Source organism: Falco rusticolus, chromosome 1, assembly GCF_015220075.1.
Source record: "Falco rusticolus isolate bFalRus1 chromosome 1, bFalRus1.pri, whole genome shotgun sequence".
Classification (NCBI taxonomy): Eukaryota; Metazoa; Chordata; class Aves; order Falconiformes; family Falconidae; genus Falco; species Falco rusticolus.
In genome coordinates, this window is record NC_051187.1 from 115,661,040 (window position 1) to 115,677,464 (window position 16,425).

The window sequence follows — 16,425 nt, forward strand, 5'->3', positions numbered from 1 at the left end:
TGTTTGTTCCGGAGAAAACATCTATGAATTGGGGGAAAAAAACCCAACCACACATCCAGAGAGAAATAATAAAAGGCTGTGCACAGTGCCAGCTACTATTAGAGGCTGAGGGTTTATTTTCAGAGCATCATTTTTAGAAATATTGCTTCAAATAATTTCATCGGAGTAAAGAAAATTGCACCTTATACCTTTTTGTTCTGTCTTCAGGGTGGGTTTTTATGGAAGAACAGGGCTGTTCTGAGTGTTGGACAGGTTAAGCCCTGCGCTTTCAGAAGAGCTCTCTGAAAAGACAGGGAGCATTGTGTGTTGCGGTTGCATAGTGATACCGCAGTCCTTGCTCTGTGATGAATAATTCAAATGAAAGTGGTTGGTGGGCTACAGGTAATCAGAACAGATTTTGTGAGTATGCTGTGTAATGGGGGAAGCAGGCAGTGATGCGCCTTTTCCTGCTTCATGCTCTCCTTGGGACTGGGCTTAGATGATGGAGGATTCTTGTGAAATTTCCGAATATAACAAATATTCCCCTAACATCAAACAAGTATTCCTTATGATGGGTAGAAGTGATAACTGGAGGTAAGCTTGAACTCAAAGGAGAAAAAGTGCTCCTAATTTTTTGTTTATTCTTAGTGGATAGCATTGAGAAACAGTGTATACAACAGTACTCATGGGAAAGGCTACAAATAGCGTGCTCACTAGCAAGCTGTGAGTATTTAGGAAAAGAATTTTCTGCATCCAGCTTTCCTTAGTTCCCACCTTAGAAATTTCACATGGTCCTAAGCTTTGCGTGCATGTTATCCCTATACCACAGAAAAAGCAAGCACCCTTTTCACTGTGTGGGAGTGTTAATAACTATGTCCAAGGGGCAAACATGTGTCCTTCTGGCTAGTGGTCAAATGAAATTTGAAAGCTATTCTACTGTCCAGTGTTTTTACTGAACAGCTGATGCGGACAGCTAGATTGCTGGGAGCTGCCTCAGGATTGTCTGGGAGGTTTACTGGGCTTCTGGTTTGATCTTGGAACCATCTTCATGTGTAAATAAAGGATAAGCATTAGTTAAGAGTGATTACCTTAAAGTATTAGATGTCTTAAGATGTCATGTGCTTCTTCATTAAATAGCCTTTGAAAATTAAAATAAAGGTCATCAGCCCAACCCAGTTCTGTGGTTAATGCTTTTTCCTGGTCTGATTCATCTAGTTGGTTACTTCATTTATAATCTTTTTTTTTTTTTTTGGGGGGGGGGGGGCAGCCTATGAAATGTACATCAGGGGAAAACAATTCTGCATAGCACACCACCTACTCGTGGCTTTGCACGTAACTGATGCTGTGAAAATCGGTTTGGTTTGGACTGTACGGTGACCAGAGGAGGTCCTGCCCGCGGGCGGTCTGTGCAGTCACCTATGGCATGAGCTGGAGGAGCACTCGCTTCCCCGAGATGTTGGGCACACGATGCAGTGACAACAGGAGCATGAACTGTAGGGAGAGGTGAGGGATCAGCTGCTACACACATCAGCAGAGGGAGGGGTAGGATGTGTTCAGAAAATAGGCAAGCACTACCTGCGTGTAGTCAAAAGCTGCAATCACTTCAGTTTTACCTGTGTGCATTTAAACCAGATAAGATTTTTTTATGCCTTCTTTTATCTCAGTGCAAATTATTACAGGTGAGTTATAACTGCAAACACGAGGCTTTAAAAACACTGAAGTTTTACAACTGCCATGTGTTGATGATACTCCAGGATCTCCTCTTTCTCACATAAATTTGAAAGCACAGTAGTGCTCAGAGCTCAGTGCCTGCTTGTGAAATGATCAAATGCTTTAACTGCTATCTTTTTTTCCCCCCTCAATCCTAGGTCCTAATTAAGCAGTAGCTGTAAGAGCAGTAACTGCAGTAATAATTTCTCTTTGCACTGATCTAATCTGAAGCCACGAGCAGCTGCAATAGTTATGCTGTGAAGGATTTTTCCCCTTTGGCGTATATTGCACAGGCTGTCCCTTGATTAAGTTACAAGTGCTTGAAGGCGATTGATTTTTGCTGTTTTATTCGAATGCTCCTCTTCTTAACAGTTTAATTTCTCAGGTTTGAATTGAAACGATCAGATCACGAAACAAAAGTATTTATGCATCTGATTACCTGTTTATCTGGTCAGTGAAGCTCTAGGATAACACAAAAAGCCCTTTCTGATTCCTGAGCCGCTGGAGATCTTGTGCTCTGGGGTGTTGTCTGCCCTCTGCCAGATCACACATGCGAGGTGGCTGTAAATGTTAGTAGTATTTCTTAAGAGGAAGTGTTGTGGCGTTGCTTACCGACATCCTAGAAACACACTGCGTGTATGAACATTACTGTACTGTGGAAGTAACCCCAGGTTTTCATTAGGCTGGTTTGGGTGTGTTGCTAGGCAACTCGGCGTAACGAGGGGGTTGTATGTATTCTTTAGGTAGGGACAGGTCCCTATAGAGATTTCCAGGTAAGTAACGTAGATGGGAGAGAGGCTGATCAAGTGCGACACAAGCTAAGCCCTGCAAACTTAACTTTCGTTAAGAAGAGTTTTTCAAGACAGAAATTGGATTAGACCCAGGGATGACGTATCCTGTTTGATTTCTTTTCCCCTTGCGCTCTGACGAGCTTTGTGTTTAGACAGGCTTTTGTTTCTGGCTCCTTTTGGTTGCTTTAAAAAAAAAAAAAATTGGGAGTGTGTCTCGGGGTACCGAGGGTGATGTGCTCAGCTTGATTGGCTGGGTTTGCTTGCGAGTGCTTTGTTCTTCCCACTACCCCCAGGTCAGTTGTGCAACATGCCACTACTGTTTAAAAAGAAAAAAAGAAAGGGGGAAAAAAAAAAAAAAAAAAAGAAATGCTGAGTAATGCCAGAGGTTTCTCAAATGGCTGATGCAAACCTGGAGAATTTGCATCATCATTCAGCTGGAGTAACTTGGTATGACAAGAGCTTAAATACAAGTCCACGCGGAAGCCGAGCTGGTTTCCAATGATAGGGCAGTACCAGCTCGCAGTGTGAAAGCGCAGGTGTTCCTGAGCAGTGCTCAGATCACAGAAAAGGCTCAAATACACTTTAGGAGCTTGCTACCTGTGTGTAGGAGCAGCTGGAAAGATAAGAGAGGGCAGAGGAGGAGGCTAAGTAGTTGGCTACACAGAGAGGAAAAAAAACCAAAACCACTACCACCCTTGAGTTTCTGCTGAAAACTTTTCTGCCTGCGCTTGCTGTCGGTGTGCTGGTGGCACTGTAGCATGGTTAGGAAAGCTGCTGTAACCACGGTCTCTAATGGGAGCTACTTGCAGGGGCAAGCTAATGGCAGGTTGCCCTCTATGGACAGCGAGCAGCCAGCCCAGGAGGGAAAAGTTGTGCTGAAGAAGAAAGTGACACTTTTGAGGGGGATATCCATCATAATTGGCACTATCATTGGAGCTGGCATCTTCATCTCTCCCAAAGGCATCCTGAAGAACACAGGCAGCGTGGGCATGTCCTTGACTGTCTGGACAGCTTGTGGTATCCTCTCCCTCTTCGGTAAGTCCCTGACAAGTTTCTAATTGGTGTAGAGGGGTGGCCGGTGGATTATTGCTGTTATTTGTCAGATTTTGCCATTGGATAGCAAGGCACGGCGTGGAGCCCAGGACCAATGGGGCTATGGAAGGGCTTTGCTGTCTGATAGGTTGTGTGGAGGGCGCAGAGGTATGCAGCCCCCGTCCCCCTGCTGCCTGCTCGGTAAAGATCGGAAGCATAAATTATTGTTTTATGTGGCTCCCTAATAAATGTCCGGTTTATGCCGTACAATGTGCTGTACATATAATGTTTTTCTTCTGCCTGTAAGAGTTAGTTTATGGTTTGCTTGTAAGGCCCCTGGCGGGTCTGGGGCGCTTCACTCAAACACCAGCAAAATGTTTAGGCAGCTTGATTTAGTTCCCAAGAGGCTAGAGCAAGGTCTGAGCGGAGCAATTCCCCCCGGACATAAACTGTATTGGCATGAACAGGAGCAAAATAATGACAGTAACACCCCCCCCCCTCCCCCCCTCCACCCCCCCCCCCCCCCCCCCCCCCCCCCCCCCCCCCCGTCTTGTATGACTGCTCTTTACTTTGTTCCTTGTTCAAGATGTTGCTTTGAAAGGCTGCGCTGCAAAACACAGGGTGATGGAAACAGGTCTGTAATGCAAGTTTTATTGCTGGCCCGCCTATTGTTACAGTTTTTACTAATTTCATGTATTTTTGAAGTGTTAACTTCTGAAGAATGCCAGTTTATTTGTTCCGTACACAAAGCCCCCATTCAGAGTGGCAAACCCCACCCTGGCCTCTGTGGGACAGAGGGTTCATTGACCTACTTAATGAACTAATCTCAAAGAAGCTGAAGAACTAACATGAATATTGGCTTTATTTAAAACAGAAACAAGTTGTTTTCTGGCAGGAAGTGAAGAGGACAAACACGGGCTAACACGTGTCTGCTTAATAGGTGGAACATGCAAATGACACCCTGTGTGAATTGGCTCTGAGCTTAAAAGGAGCAGGGGCTGTTTCCAGGCTGAGCCCACCCAAGCCCAACAGACCGTGCAAGCAAGTTAGGACCCGTGTTGGTCAAATGTTAAATGCATTGGGACAATGTGCAGCATGATCTGTTGTACAGACAAGGAAGTCCTGCCTGTAACCAAAATTCCCCTGCAAAGAAAGACCTCAGATACAATTTGTAACCCTGTCAGAAGACCCTGGTCTCTAGATGTAGTCAAAACCGAATTCGCTTAAGCATTGCATTTTTAGCTTTAACTTTAATAGTAGTAGTTTTCTAGCTGTGAAGTAACGTCTATACAGAAAAAAAAAAAAATAAATTTAAAAAGTATCTTTTTTATCAGACAGCTTTTCTAGGTCATTTTCCAGATCTCAGGACATGAAGAACTGTGTAATCTGGTCCAGCAAAAGATACTCTTTCTCTGAATAGACTTGTTACAGTTATTTTTTCTGTATTTTTTTATGCCATGGGTGGTGTTAATTCCCTGCGTGACTTAATTAAAGTAAAAATCACATGCAAAGATTACTTAAGGTCTTGCTGAGACTGTGTGTTTAGCATGTATTAAAACACAATTTCATTTCATTCTGAACCTCAACAGGAGAGGCTGGCAAGAGAAAACCCATCATTGGGGTTTTTTTTAATATGGCTGTAAGAATTCCTTGAAGTACATTTTCGGGTAAGCTGAAGAACAGCAGATAAAAGCTGCCACATTTTTGTGAAGCCCCAAACAAAGCAAATGAACAAGGATGGAATTTGTCGTAATGCGGTACAGCTTTAATGGGCTTGTACAGTTTAGGTGGTTTTGACAACTGTAGTTTTCATCTTTAAAGTGCTGCAGCATAAAAGCACGCAGGGAGCAGAGCTGAAAAGAGTTCATATATGTTGCTGATCTTAACTTTATGTGATGTGGTATTTACAAACTTTATTCCTGTTTTCATCTGGCTTCCCAGACTCTTCTAAAAGGGCTGCCTACATCTATTGAATGTGGTACACTTCTCTATCGATGGGGCCCACCTGTGGAGCTAAGAATCCCCTGGCTTTGTGACTGGGTGATGGCTCATTAAGCATCAGTAGCAGATGGTGCACGGGTGAAGAAGGCTTCTGGCAGGTCCTCATCCCTGTAGCGTGCTGCTGCCTGCTCCGTGGTGGCAGAGGCCAGGCGTTGTGCTGGCAGCAGCCTTGGGGAGCTTTGTGAGAGCTGGAAATGCCACCAGTGCTTGCTCCAAAGGGGACCGAAGCCCTTCTACATGAACTAATGTAGCAACATGATGACAATTTGGGTTTTATTTTAGTCAGTGTAAATGCACCGAAGCATGAAATAAGCCTCATGCATTGAAAGCATGAAGTGGTCTGTATTTAAGGCAATGCAGAAATGAGCTTTCATTGTATTGGTAGTACACAGCCACACTGCACCAGTGGTGAAAAGCCAGGGCTAAGCCATCCTCCGCATTTTTTATTGAAGGTGTTGGGAGTATTATTGAGGAAAACTCTTAATCTGCAATTCCTGCTTCCAAATTTTGGCCAGTGATTGCTTTGCCCGTGGCTAAGGAGAGGTAACACAGTTTTCAGGCTTTTCTTTAGTGGCTGAGCCAGGCATCTCTAAGGCTGAAAGGAGCTGATCGTCATCTGATAAGAAGCAAACGTGTCAGAAGGCTTTCACGTAACTAACTGCACAGTCAGGCTGGCTGGGGAGCCGGGGTAGCTGGCGTGACACAGCATTTTGTTGTCCCTGTTCACAGGATACGGACGGATAATGAAATGTGCTGATAGCTAATAGTTTGTTCAGTGGTTTTACACGTAAATGTGACTGTATGTATGTACAGTTGGGTTAACTGCAAGTCTAGCTGAATGAATTAAAACAAAATTGCTTGAAAAAAAATGGCTCAAATATATCGAGTAGTTGTGATACCATGGCAGCTCCATTGTTTAGCTTATAAGTGTTTTGAAAGGTGTTTCTGGATATCTCCTGTGATGTCACGGTTGAATTCTCACAGGTGCCCTCTGCTATGCTGAACTAGGAACCTGCATTAAGAAATCTGGTGGCCACTACACCTATATCCTGGAGGCCTTTGGCCCGTTACCTGCTTTTGTGAGAGTCTGGGTTGAATTACTCATCATTCGGTAAGTGGATCACGGCTTTTCTGCATTCCTTTTCTGATGGCAATACACTTTTTGATCATAAAAAAATTATCACCATTACATGATGGGCAAAACTAAGCAAATGTACCTTGATCCATTAACTGTGTTCTTTTAGTATGGTTGCTTCAGAGAATTTAACAGTGCTGTTTCGCTCGCCAGCATTGAAACATTCATGAAGACATCTATGCATGCATGGGGGAAAAAATGATTCTAAGAAAACTGCCTGCAGCACAAGTTTAGCTCCTTGCTTTAATTTTGCTAAGCTTACTGTATCCAATCATGTCACTAATGATGCTAATACCCATACCTATATATAGTATCATGGAAGAGGGAAAGTTACCTTTACATTTTCTCAGCCTTGGCACTAGCTTTTGGAGTGGTTGCTCTTGTCTGTGGATAGAGGAATAACTCTTGGTGGAAGCTATTGCCCAGTAGTTTTCAGATTTGTGGGCGCCAGATACTCTTTATATGACAGCTCAGGTCCCTATTTTTTGTTTTTGTAGGGTACTGGAGAACTTAATTCTTCATTACTATGAAAAGCACTAGCTGGCCAAATAAAGCAACATGAAGTCCATACATATCTAAAATTCCCAAAGTATTGTTTTGGTGTGTAAGCCTGTCACTTATGCAGCCCTTGACATCGTAGAGGTGAATTACAGTATGAAGATGCCAAATCCATCACAAATAAATTTTCATCGTGTAATCGTGTAAATGGATCTTTGTATCAAACTGAAATATGGCCTTTAAAATTTTCAAATTTCTTTCTTTTTTTTTTTTTTTTTTTTTTTTTTTTGGAGTATTGCTGAGGCTGGAGAGCTGCTCATATGTACAGCAGGGCAACTCACTTATGCAAAAAGACTTCGGGAATGCTGCATTCCTGCTGCAGGCTAGTTAGCACTCCTTTCCCCTCTTCCGCAATCAGCAAATTAGTCACCAAAGCACAAGCTTCATTTCAAATCACAACTATGTTTACATAATATTGACAAGTTCTAGCATAGACTGTCTAAAAGCACTGACACTGCTGAGTCATTATGAATCCATAAATCCTTATATTATTTCCGGAGGAAATAATTGTGTAGGTCAGATGGTCCCTTACATCCTCCCCACCCATACGCAAACTTTAACTGCTTGATTTCCATCAAATGTGATGAAAGAGCAGATGTCTTAACTGTATTAAATTTTTACCAAAAAGGAAGACCAGACAGAGAAATTAGACCTCTGTTTTCACAGTGAGAAGTGCAGTGCTGCAAACGCAGCTCTATCATTGCACATCACAAAATCGACAGAACAGAGCAGTGTTAGAAATCCCCCTCTTAACCTGCACCTTGCTAGGCAGGGAGACCTCACCGACCTAGGCACAGACACCCGCAAGAAACCAGGCTTCGTAAGTTCCTCTCCTCGCTAAATTTTTTTTTTCTTTTTTTTTTTTTTTTTCTTTTTACATATGACAGTGTCCTAGGAGTGTCATGAAAACACTCTTAGTCATCATGATCTGCCCCACACCCAGAAAATAATCATCTTGCACGGGAAGAAACATCAGTGGATTCTTTAATTGTCAAATTTGAGAGGCAGCAAGGGAAGCATACTTGTTATAACTTGCGATGATCAGAGCAGTGCTGCCGAAACTCTGTGTAGAATTTTATATCGGACTCCTGCACCAGTAAACTAATTGGCTGCTGCTATCAAAGAAGCTGAGACCTAATATGTATCTAGGAGGTTTTTTTGGTAGGTGAAGTTGCACATAAGCTTCTCAGTGAAGCCGTTTTTTTTTCTCTGAATGATTGCAGGATTATCACACCCATGGGCTTGTGGAGCAGCTGCAACCAAAATTAACATTTCTGGCTCTTATATATCTTTTCAGCCACTATTTTACAGTTAGGAGACACTTAAACTCTGCCCACATACTGATGAAACTGTGCCAGCCTCACGTGCTGCTTAGATGTGCCTTACACTGTGCTGCTCCTCATCCGGTGTAAGTAGGAACTTTTCTCCCCAAAAGTCAGGTTGCAGGTTTATTACTACCTCGGGTAAAAAAAAAAAAAAAAAAAAAAAAAAAAAAAAAGAGAGAGAGGAAAAAAAAGAAAACCACTTTTTTTGTTCTCAAACAAATAAAGACGGCTGTGTGAATGCACTGCACTGCTCAGCTATGGCAGTTGCTAGACACAGGTTGGGTGAGACTGTGCTGCCACGCGCCTGGCTCGCCTGTGGCATGTGCTGGGCCACTGTACCTGCTCCTTTCCCAGGGGATTTTTGTGCTCCTTGCCCTTCAATGAAAGCTGCTAACGTGCTTTTCTGCCTGCTCCTGAACACACAGCTTTTAGGGGGCTGCCAGCCTGTCTGCAGGCAAAAGGAAAATACCCCATTCCTTCAAAAAACATAAACCGTTCCTTTTAAAAACAGTGGTGTGGATAGCAGAGACCGCCTCTTTAAAAAGGCCTTTCTTAAAATGCGAGGGAAAAATCCAAGGAGCTGGGATTGAAGAAAACTCTTTGGGAAAGCTCCAAAGATCTGATCTTTCATCTGATCTAGGACGCTTCAAACTACTTTTGGCAGGCTGCAGCATTTAGAAGCTGGAAGCCTGGTGATGATCTTATGAAAATTAGAAATATCGCACCAAGGTAAAGTCAGTAAATGCCTGTATATCCAATGCAGAGGACGCTCAGTCCCTGGGCGAAGGCAAGAGTTGCAAAGACAGTTGTTGGCCAGTGAAAGGAACAGTCCTCATGTGTGGGGGACGTGCAGGCAGCAGCCCTCACTTGTCCACACAGAAACTTTCTGAGGAAGATGCTTCTGTTCTTTACTGTTCTGCAGTTGGACCCAGTGCAATGTGTGACATTTTGGTTGAGTCACAACGCTAAGAAAGTGGGTTTTGTTTCCAGGGTGAAACTCTCTCGTGGAAAAGTCTTTTATCATTTGATGGAGAATAATAACTTCTCTGCGGAATTTTTATGCTGTTCCATAGCATTTTTAGCAACTACATTTTTATTAAAATTCTGTGAGGTGAGGCATTATTTTATTGAATGCTGTAGAGTTTTTCACAAGAAATTTGCATGGACTCTTGTTTGACTCAAAAATCCTTTCAGACAGAGTCATATGCCCTTTTGTCCTTGTTGTGAGTGAGCATGTGACGAAGCACAGATGCCACCAGTTGTGCTAGGAAGGGTGAAAGTGTCCTCCTAAACCAAACGTGAACAGACCACTGGAACTGTACTATGCAGGCAGTGTCTGAACTGAGGCACAGGGCAGTTTGCTGTAAATGTGTGTCAGTGCTAAGGCTTCTGGCAAACATTTAGCTTGTCTCAGAGAGAAAGGCTGTACAAATATTATGACTGTTCCAAGTTTGCAAATGCAACCAACACCTGCATGCCCTTCTTCACATTTCTTGGTTTCATGGTAGGTGCTTTCTGTACTTCGAGGATTTTTGCTCTGACTTGCAGTGCTATGAAGTTGTTAGTCAATAACAGGAAGAAAGTCTGTTTGCATTTTAGGAAATCCCATTTTCATTCATTTTTTGCTTTGTCTCAGGTTTTAATAACAGATGGGTAGGTTTTGGATACTTATTTAAGTAAAGCAGAATTCTCAGCTTGATTGAAATTCATTTACTTCTCTCTCTGAGGGGTGAGAGATATCCAGCCACTAAAATTCAGTCTTCAAAAACATTTCCTCAGGGTTTTGCGCTTATATTCTAATTCTGGACATGTCCACTTCAAGCGAGTGAATGAAGATTTCTATTGATACTTATCCTCTCTGTTTACGGCTGCTTCACAACATGGAATTTGTAAGAGCGATCCTGGTAAGAAGCATTGCTGCCAAGTTCAGAAATGCTGAGCAAAGTTAAACTGCTTGTGGTTTCCTACCACATTCAGAAATCATGGCACATGGCAGCATAGTTACAAGCAGGCATTAAAATTAAGTACGGTTCACAGTTCTGTTATTGTAAAGTTGCAGCATGATCCCATGAGAATATTATCTATGTACTATTGCAGATTAATTTTGTGATTTACTTTTGTTGTTGTTTTTACTCTAGCCCTGCTGCCACAGCAGTGATATCGTTGGCATTTGGACGTTACATTTTGGAACCTTTCTTTATGCAATGTGAAATCCCAGAACTTGCAATTAAACTTATTACAGCTGTTGGCATCAGTAAGTATCCAATTTTAGGTTTCAGGAAAGGGTAAAGATGATGTAAACTGAAAAAAAAAAAAAAAAAAAAGTAACTGCACAACTGCACACTGAACAGGTAGTTGTTTCGTGTGAAGCATTACAAAATGACTGTGCATCCAATGCCAAGGGCATCGACATGACTTTTTGCCTGAGTATGTGTGTTTGTGAACATACGCGGTAGTAAAAAGAATAGCTGACTTTATTAATGGCAGGGAAAATCTATTGCCAAGGCTGATTCTGTTGCCACTTGAATTAATGGCAGAACTCTCATTACTTTTGTGGAAGCAATTTCAGTCCCTAAGAGGTGGTGAGCCAGTGCCAGAGATATGGAAGAATGATTACCTGATTTTAAGTGCTTTGCTCTACCTCTATTTTAGGAGGCAATTGAGTGCCAAGTATGATGCCATGAAGAAATGTAGTTCTCTTGAGTGGAGCACAGGCAACATGAGATCATCCCTAGTCCCACTCTGTCATCCCCAGCAATAAAACTTATTGAGGCACTTGTGGTTCAGGAAGCAGGAACCCAGCTGATGAAATCCGGGAGCAGGGTGTCCAGCTTGGTGAAAACACATGTCTGTTACCAGCAGCTTGTCCTACTCTTGCTAACTTTGCAATTAGCATAAAGGGACAATTTAGGGCTACAGAGAACCAGTAGATGCTGGTGGAAGGAGGGAGGCTACCCATGCCTGGGCTGCTGTGGGAGGCTGCGTGAAACTGGGAGGCAGGGATGGTGATGTGAAGGGACTCGGGAGCAGTGTGCCTGTAGTGCTAGAGGTTTGTTTCCAGTTCTTTCTGGTCGCTGTGATGATGCTCCTTGCACACACATTCCCCTTCAGCTGTGCTGGGAGGAGAGCACAGAGTAAACCTGAGTAATTAGTAACAGATTGTTCCCTTCAATTTAGTCCAGTGCACCTATGAGGAACAAAAGGATGGGAAAAAGGAATTAAGACATGCAGATGATCAAAGGCATGCAGGAGACCCCTTTGGTTTTGCACAATAATAGGTTCAGATGGCTTTTTCTTTCTCTGGGGTAGGGAGTTTGATTGGCATTGAAATTTCCAGTCTTCAGGTTACTGTGGCTTTTTGTAGGAGCTCTCTTGATAAGAGTTCCCCTCTGCCAGGAGTGTTAAAAAATATCAGTATGTGACCACATTTCTTTCTAACTTAATTACGCACAAACTATAGGTTTCATAGAAATAATTGAATTAAGGGCTTGAATTTTGAGGTCAATGACTTTTTATAGCTACATCTGTCTAAAATATTTCAGTGTGAGATAAGGGTGAAACAGATGTTCAGTAACTCCAAGGTCACTGAGACAGAAGGAGTGTTAAGTGAGGACTCCATCAAAGCATTTTGTTAAGTGCGTGTGATTCAAGCACAATAAGTGAACAATTTGAAATAGGTTTTTATTGCTTTTAGTTTAATTGAAAATCTGTGTGATAAGCCAGGGCTTCACAAAGTAATTAAACAAAGAAGTAGTATTGCAGTGGGAGGGTGGAGTTATGCCGAAATAATTACAGCCTAAAGGCAGAGCGGAGTTTGCAGCAGACTGCTCCTATGGCGAGAGCGGGTCTGTACAGCACAGGTAGCATGAGCTGTCATTTCACTGAAAGAAGGGATTCTCATAGAGAGTTTGTAGTGGTGGACGGGACAATGCTGTGGAAAACAGTGACATGTCAGACGGAGGCTTTATCTTTATTCTTTGCAGTATTCTCCACAGCGGAGCTTTATTTGTAGCAGTTTTTGATCACATGCTACTCTGAAGCCGAGGGTTCCCAGAATGTTTGTCTGTAATTCTTGTATGGCAAGAATTAGCTGTTGTGGTGGTAATTGTTATGAATGTTTTGTGTTGTGCGCGTAAGCAGAGTAACAGGTAAGATTAAGGTGGTGTTGAGCTGAACAGACACATTGGAGCCCTGAAGATCTTATAATTCACTTGAATGGTGCCAACGGTAGTGTTTGCTTCCAGTGAAAATGTTGAGTTAACCAGAAAGGGAACTGACGTGCCTTTTGTCGTCTTACCCACCCCGGTCCCTTCTCCCTCCTGTGCCTGATGACAGAGCGCTCACCGCCTATCTGCCTGTGTTGTGTGTGGGAAAGGGCGGTGGGAAGCACCATGAAGTTCTGTCCTTGGGTGAGACTTTGTGCTGTAGTTTTACCTTGTCATTTCTGATCATACTAGAAAGGGCAGGAAGAGATTTTGAAGAATGTCCAGGTAATCCCCTGCCCCCAAACGCAGTCGGCGTATCTAAACAATTTCTGGCAGATGTTTGTTTAAACTGGTCATGAAACCTCTGGTGAGGGAGTTTCTGCAGCCTCATCTAATAGTGTAGCCCAGATTTTTCTATCCTTGTCACAAGACACTTTTTTTTTTTTCTTTTTTCCCTCTCTTTCCCCACCTAAACCTCCCTTTCTGCAATTTAAGCCTATTATTAAAAGGTCGTGTGAGATGCACGAAACCAGGATTATGATGGGGAGTGGCAAATACTGTTGTTCCTCTACCCAGCTGCAAAGAGGTACTTCTCATAGCGGGGCTACAGCCCAGTCTGCTCCTCACCATTCCCACTCAGTGCCTCTGTGGTGACAAAAGAATGATGGTGCCGTGGAGATCACATGAGAGCTAAAATGGAACTACTGGAGATGGTGACCTTTGAAAAAAATCAACTAACTCTTGGTTCATTACTTATAGGAAAAAAAGCATCTGCTGGGCACAGAATTCCCCTCAAAATCACATCTGTTTTGAAGAATTTTGAACCACCTGCAGAAGGAAATTTTCTGTTTCACAATATGGTGCTTTCATTTAATTTTTTTTTTTTTTTAAATAAAAACAACCTTTCAAGTCCAAACATTTCAATGGCTCAGTAGAGAGAAGGGTGCTTGTGTGGAGGTTCTCTTCAGATACCCCAGCTTTCTGAACCTCTGAAACGAAGGCTGCCTGTTCATTTCAAACTTAGAAATCACTTTAATTCACTTGATATTTCTCAAGTGAATCCTTGCAAGGAGAAAAACCTTGGCAAATACTGGGTATGCATATCTCAGTCTATCTGTCAGTCTGCCATAAAATTTTTCTCAACTCGGTCTAACTGTACCTGAGAGAAGAACAGAGATTTCGAAGATATCTAGTTACTACAATTTTTATGAAAATAAGTGGTCAGGTAAAGGAGAGAGAACCTGGATGTGTCTTGGCATAGGGAGGGACAGCTGAAGAAGATGCAAACAGGAGACAAGGCCTTCAAACAGCCCCAGGGCACAAAGCAGAAGGGATGCTGTGAGCCTTTGTTCTGATGCTGAAGATGTTTTTTTTTAGGAGAAAGGGTTAAAAATTCATGTCTGTCTGGAAAGGAAAGCTGGTAGACTCCTCCATATTCATTGTTTCTTCCAATAAAGAAACATCCTATCTCCGTGCTCATCAGCATTGCAAAGTATAGTGATAGACAGTGCAAAACCCACCTATACTCATATACCGCTTGATTTGAATCTTTTAATTCTTTTCCTAATGGTAAACTTAAATGTATTGGTAACAGGGAGGGATATACTGTGCTGTGCAAAGGCATTGGACTGTACTATCAATATGTAACCTGAACAGATACACACTCTTAACTGAGCCTGTTAGAATCTTTTCACTTGGCCTCCATATCAAAAAGCAGATAAACAGGTTTTGGCTATTAAAAACTGTGAGACTGAAAGTAGATTGCCAACTTGCACATGTTTTTAAAGTTTTTGCACTCATTCAAGCATATTTTGGGTGTTTTATGGTACAATGGTGTATAATTTCCCCTCTTTTTGGGAGGTCTGCCAAAAAAATGCTCCAATACCCCAAACTATGGCTGTTAAAGACAACGTTATGCTTGAAAACCAAGGTCAGCTGTGCAGATCTATCAGTGCTTGCTGGCAAACACTCCAGCCCAGAGTTTTATTGCCAAAAATTGGGTGTGTATGTGTATCTATAGTCAGTTGAGGTTTTTTTTTTCTTTTCCCCTCCATCATGGCAGATGTTACAGGTGTCACTGTACCGCTGACAGTTTTCAGACAAGCAGTTTGAATGAAGACAACTCTTGGCTTGCTGGGATAGCAAAAGCTGCTCTGATGGGTGCTTTGTGCCTCTGGTGACTTTGTTTTAATTGATGCATTAGGATCTGCAAATTGAGGGTATTTTTTGCTTTGTGTGAATGCCTTGACCCTAAAAGCCTGACAAGTTAGGGGAGGGCAGTTTTCTCTGTTTCCCGCTGAGGCAATGGTACATATATTCTCAAAAAGTAGGCCAGGATGTAATGCTTACTGCTGCTTCTCCCATTAGATTTCGTTATCCATCTATAGCTGTGGCTGTGTGAAGGAAAGAGACTGTGAAAAGCAACACGACCGGCGTTACCATTGTGTTTGATTGTTCATGAACCCCGTTTTGTTCTCCTTCCATACTCCCCTTGGTTAGGATTCATCTTGCTTTTAGTTAGGTGTTTAGTCTAAGGTAATTGTCTATGCTCCCCATAGAGTTGCTGGAGAAAGAGGGAAAGAGACACTTCCTGAAGGCAACTCATCTCATTTGAGATAGGCATCTGAAAGAGGTGTTATTATTCATTCTCTGGAGGTAACTATCTCTTCATTGAGGATGCAGCCACATTAGATGCTTGACTTTTAGTTAGCAAAGTTAGATGTGAGTCTTCCTTTCACTGTCCTTTTTTCGGCGGAGTTGCTGCTTCCTTCTGATCTTTGCTGTGATCCTGTATCAAAGCACCTGCAATCAGTTTCTTAAAGTATCTCCATAAGGCCCTATTCATAGAAGAGAGGTGTTGGATAATGACCTAGTCCCAAGGTATAATTTCCTTCTTGAATCCTGGCACAGTTGTCATTCTTTTGCTGCTCTTTAGCAGCTTTCTTCATGACTCCTCGGTTGCCTTTCACTATCCAGCCGCTAACACCAGCAGTATGTGATATATATATATATATATATATATATATGTGACAGCAGTAAAAGCCCCACATCCCTATGCTGTCTGTTACACATACAGAACTGGTAAGACTAAATATTATAAGAAGACTGTAAATTCTTATAGCCTATTAAGTCCAATAAAAAGGAATACAAAAAAAAAATACCAGATTTGTCTCAGATATTCTAAGAACTTGAGTCTCAGCCCTGCAACGTGAACTACTATATTTGTGTAGTCGTCCAGCTCTGCAAGGGACTTACTCTTATGGAGGACCACCAAAACTAATGGCATGTGCACTGGGCTGGCTGCAGGTATAGCGTCCTTTCAGCTTCCCAATTAAATGAAGGGCCTCGCATCTGTTTTGTTTTCTCTATTTAATTCGAAAGCCTCCGATGAAATATTTGGCTGGCTCGGACTCACGGTTGGGGATGGAGAAGGTTTTAACACAGCCTGCTTGCTTTAACGCAGCAAGTGGGCTGTCTTCATGAAAATACCAGCCTGCATGTTTTTTTCAAGCTGGTGTAACTCTTAGCAGAGCTGGGGCTTGTGATTTGTGTTTGGCTGGCCAGCAAGGAAGGTTATGTGAGCTGACGTTAGTGTTCGGACTAGCGTGCCATCCGGTGACATTCTCATATGCCCATCAGGAAGGTGAAACGGATGAATTAGAAGACCTGGAGGAAGGGTCTCTGCAGGG

General features: G+C 42.6%; 1 protein-coding gene across 1 annotated transcript in view; it reads left to right on the forward strand.

Moving 5' to 3' along the window:
* The first annotated feature begins 2,418 nt into the window (after window positions 1-2,418).
* Window positions 2,419-16,425, forward strand: part of SLC7A11 (solute carrier family 7 member 11) — a 61,984-nt gene continuing 47,977 nt past the window's right edge. The window contains exons 1-3 of the mRNA XM_037397702.1: window positions 2,419-3,515; window positions 6,498-6,624; window positions 10,670-10,785. Of these exons, the coding sequence (XP_037253599.1) occupies window positions 3,239-3,515; window positions 6,498-6,624; window positions 10,670-10,785 (520 nt within the window). The 5' untranslated portion in view covers window positions 2,419-3,238. The remainder of the gene's footprint in view (window positions 3,516-6,497; window positions 6,625-10,669; window positions 10,786-16,425) is intronic.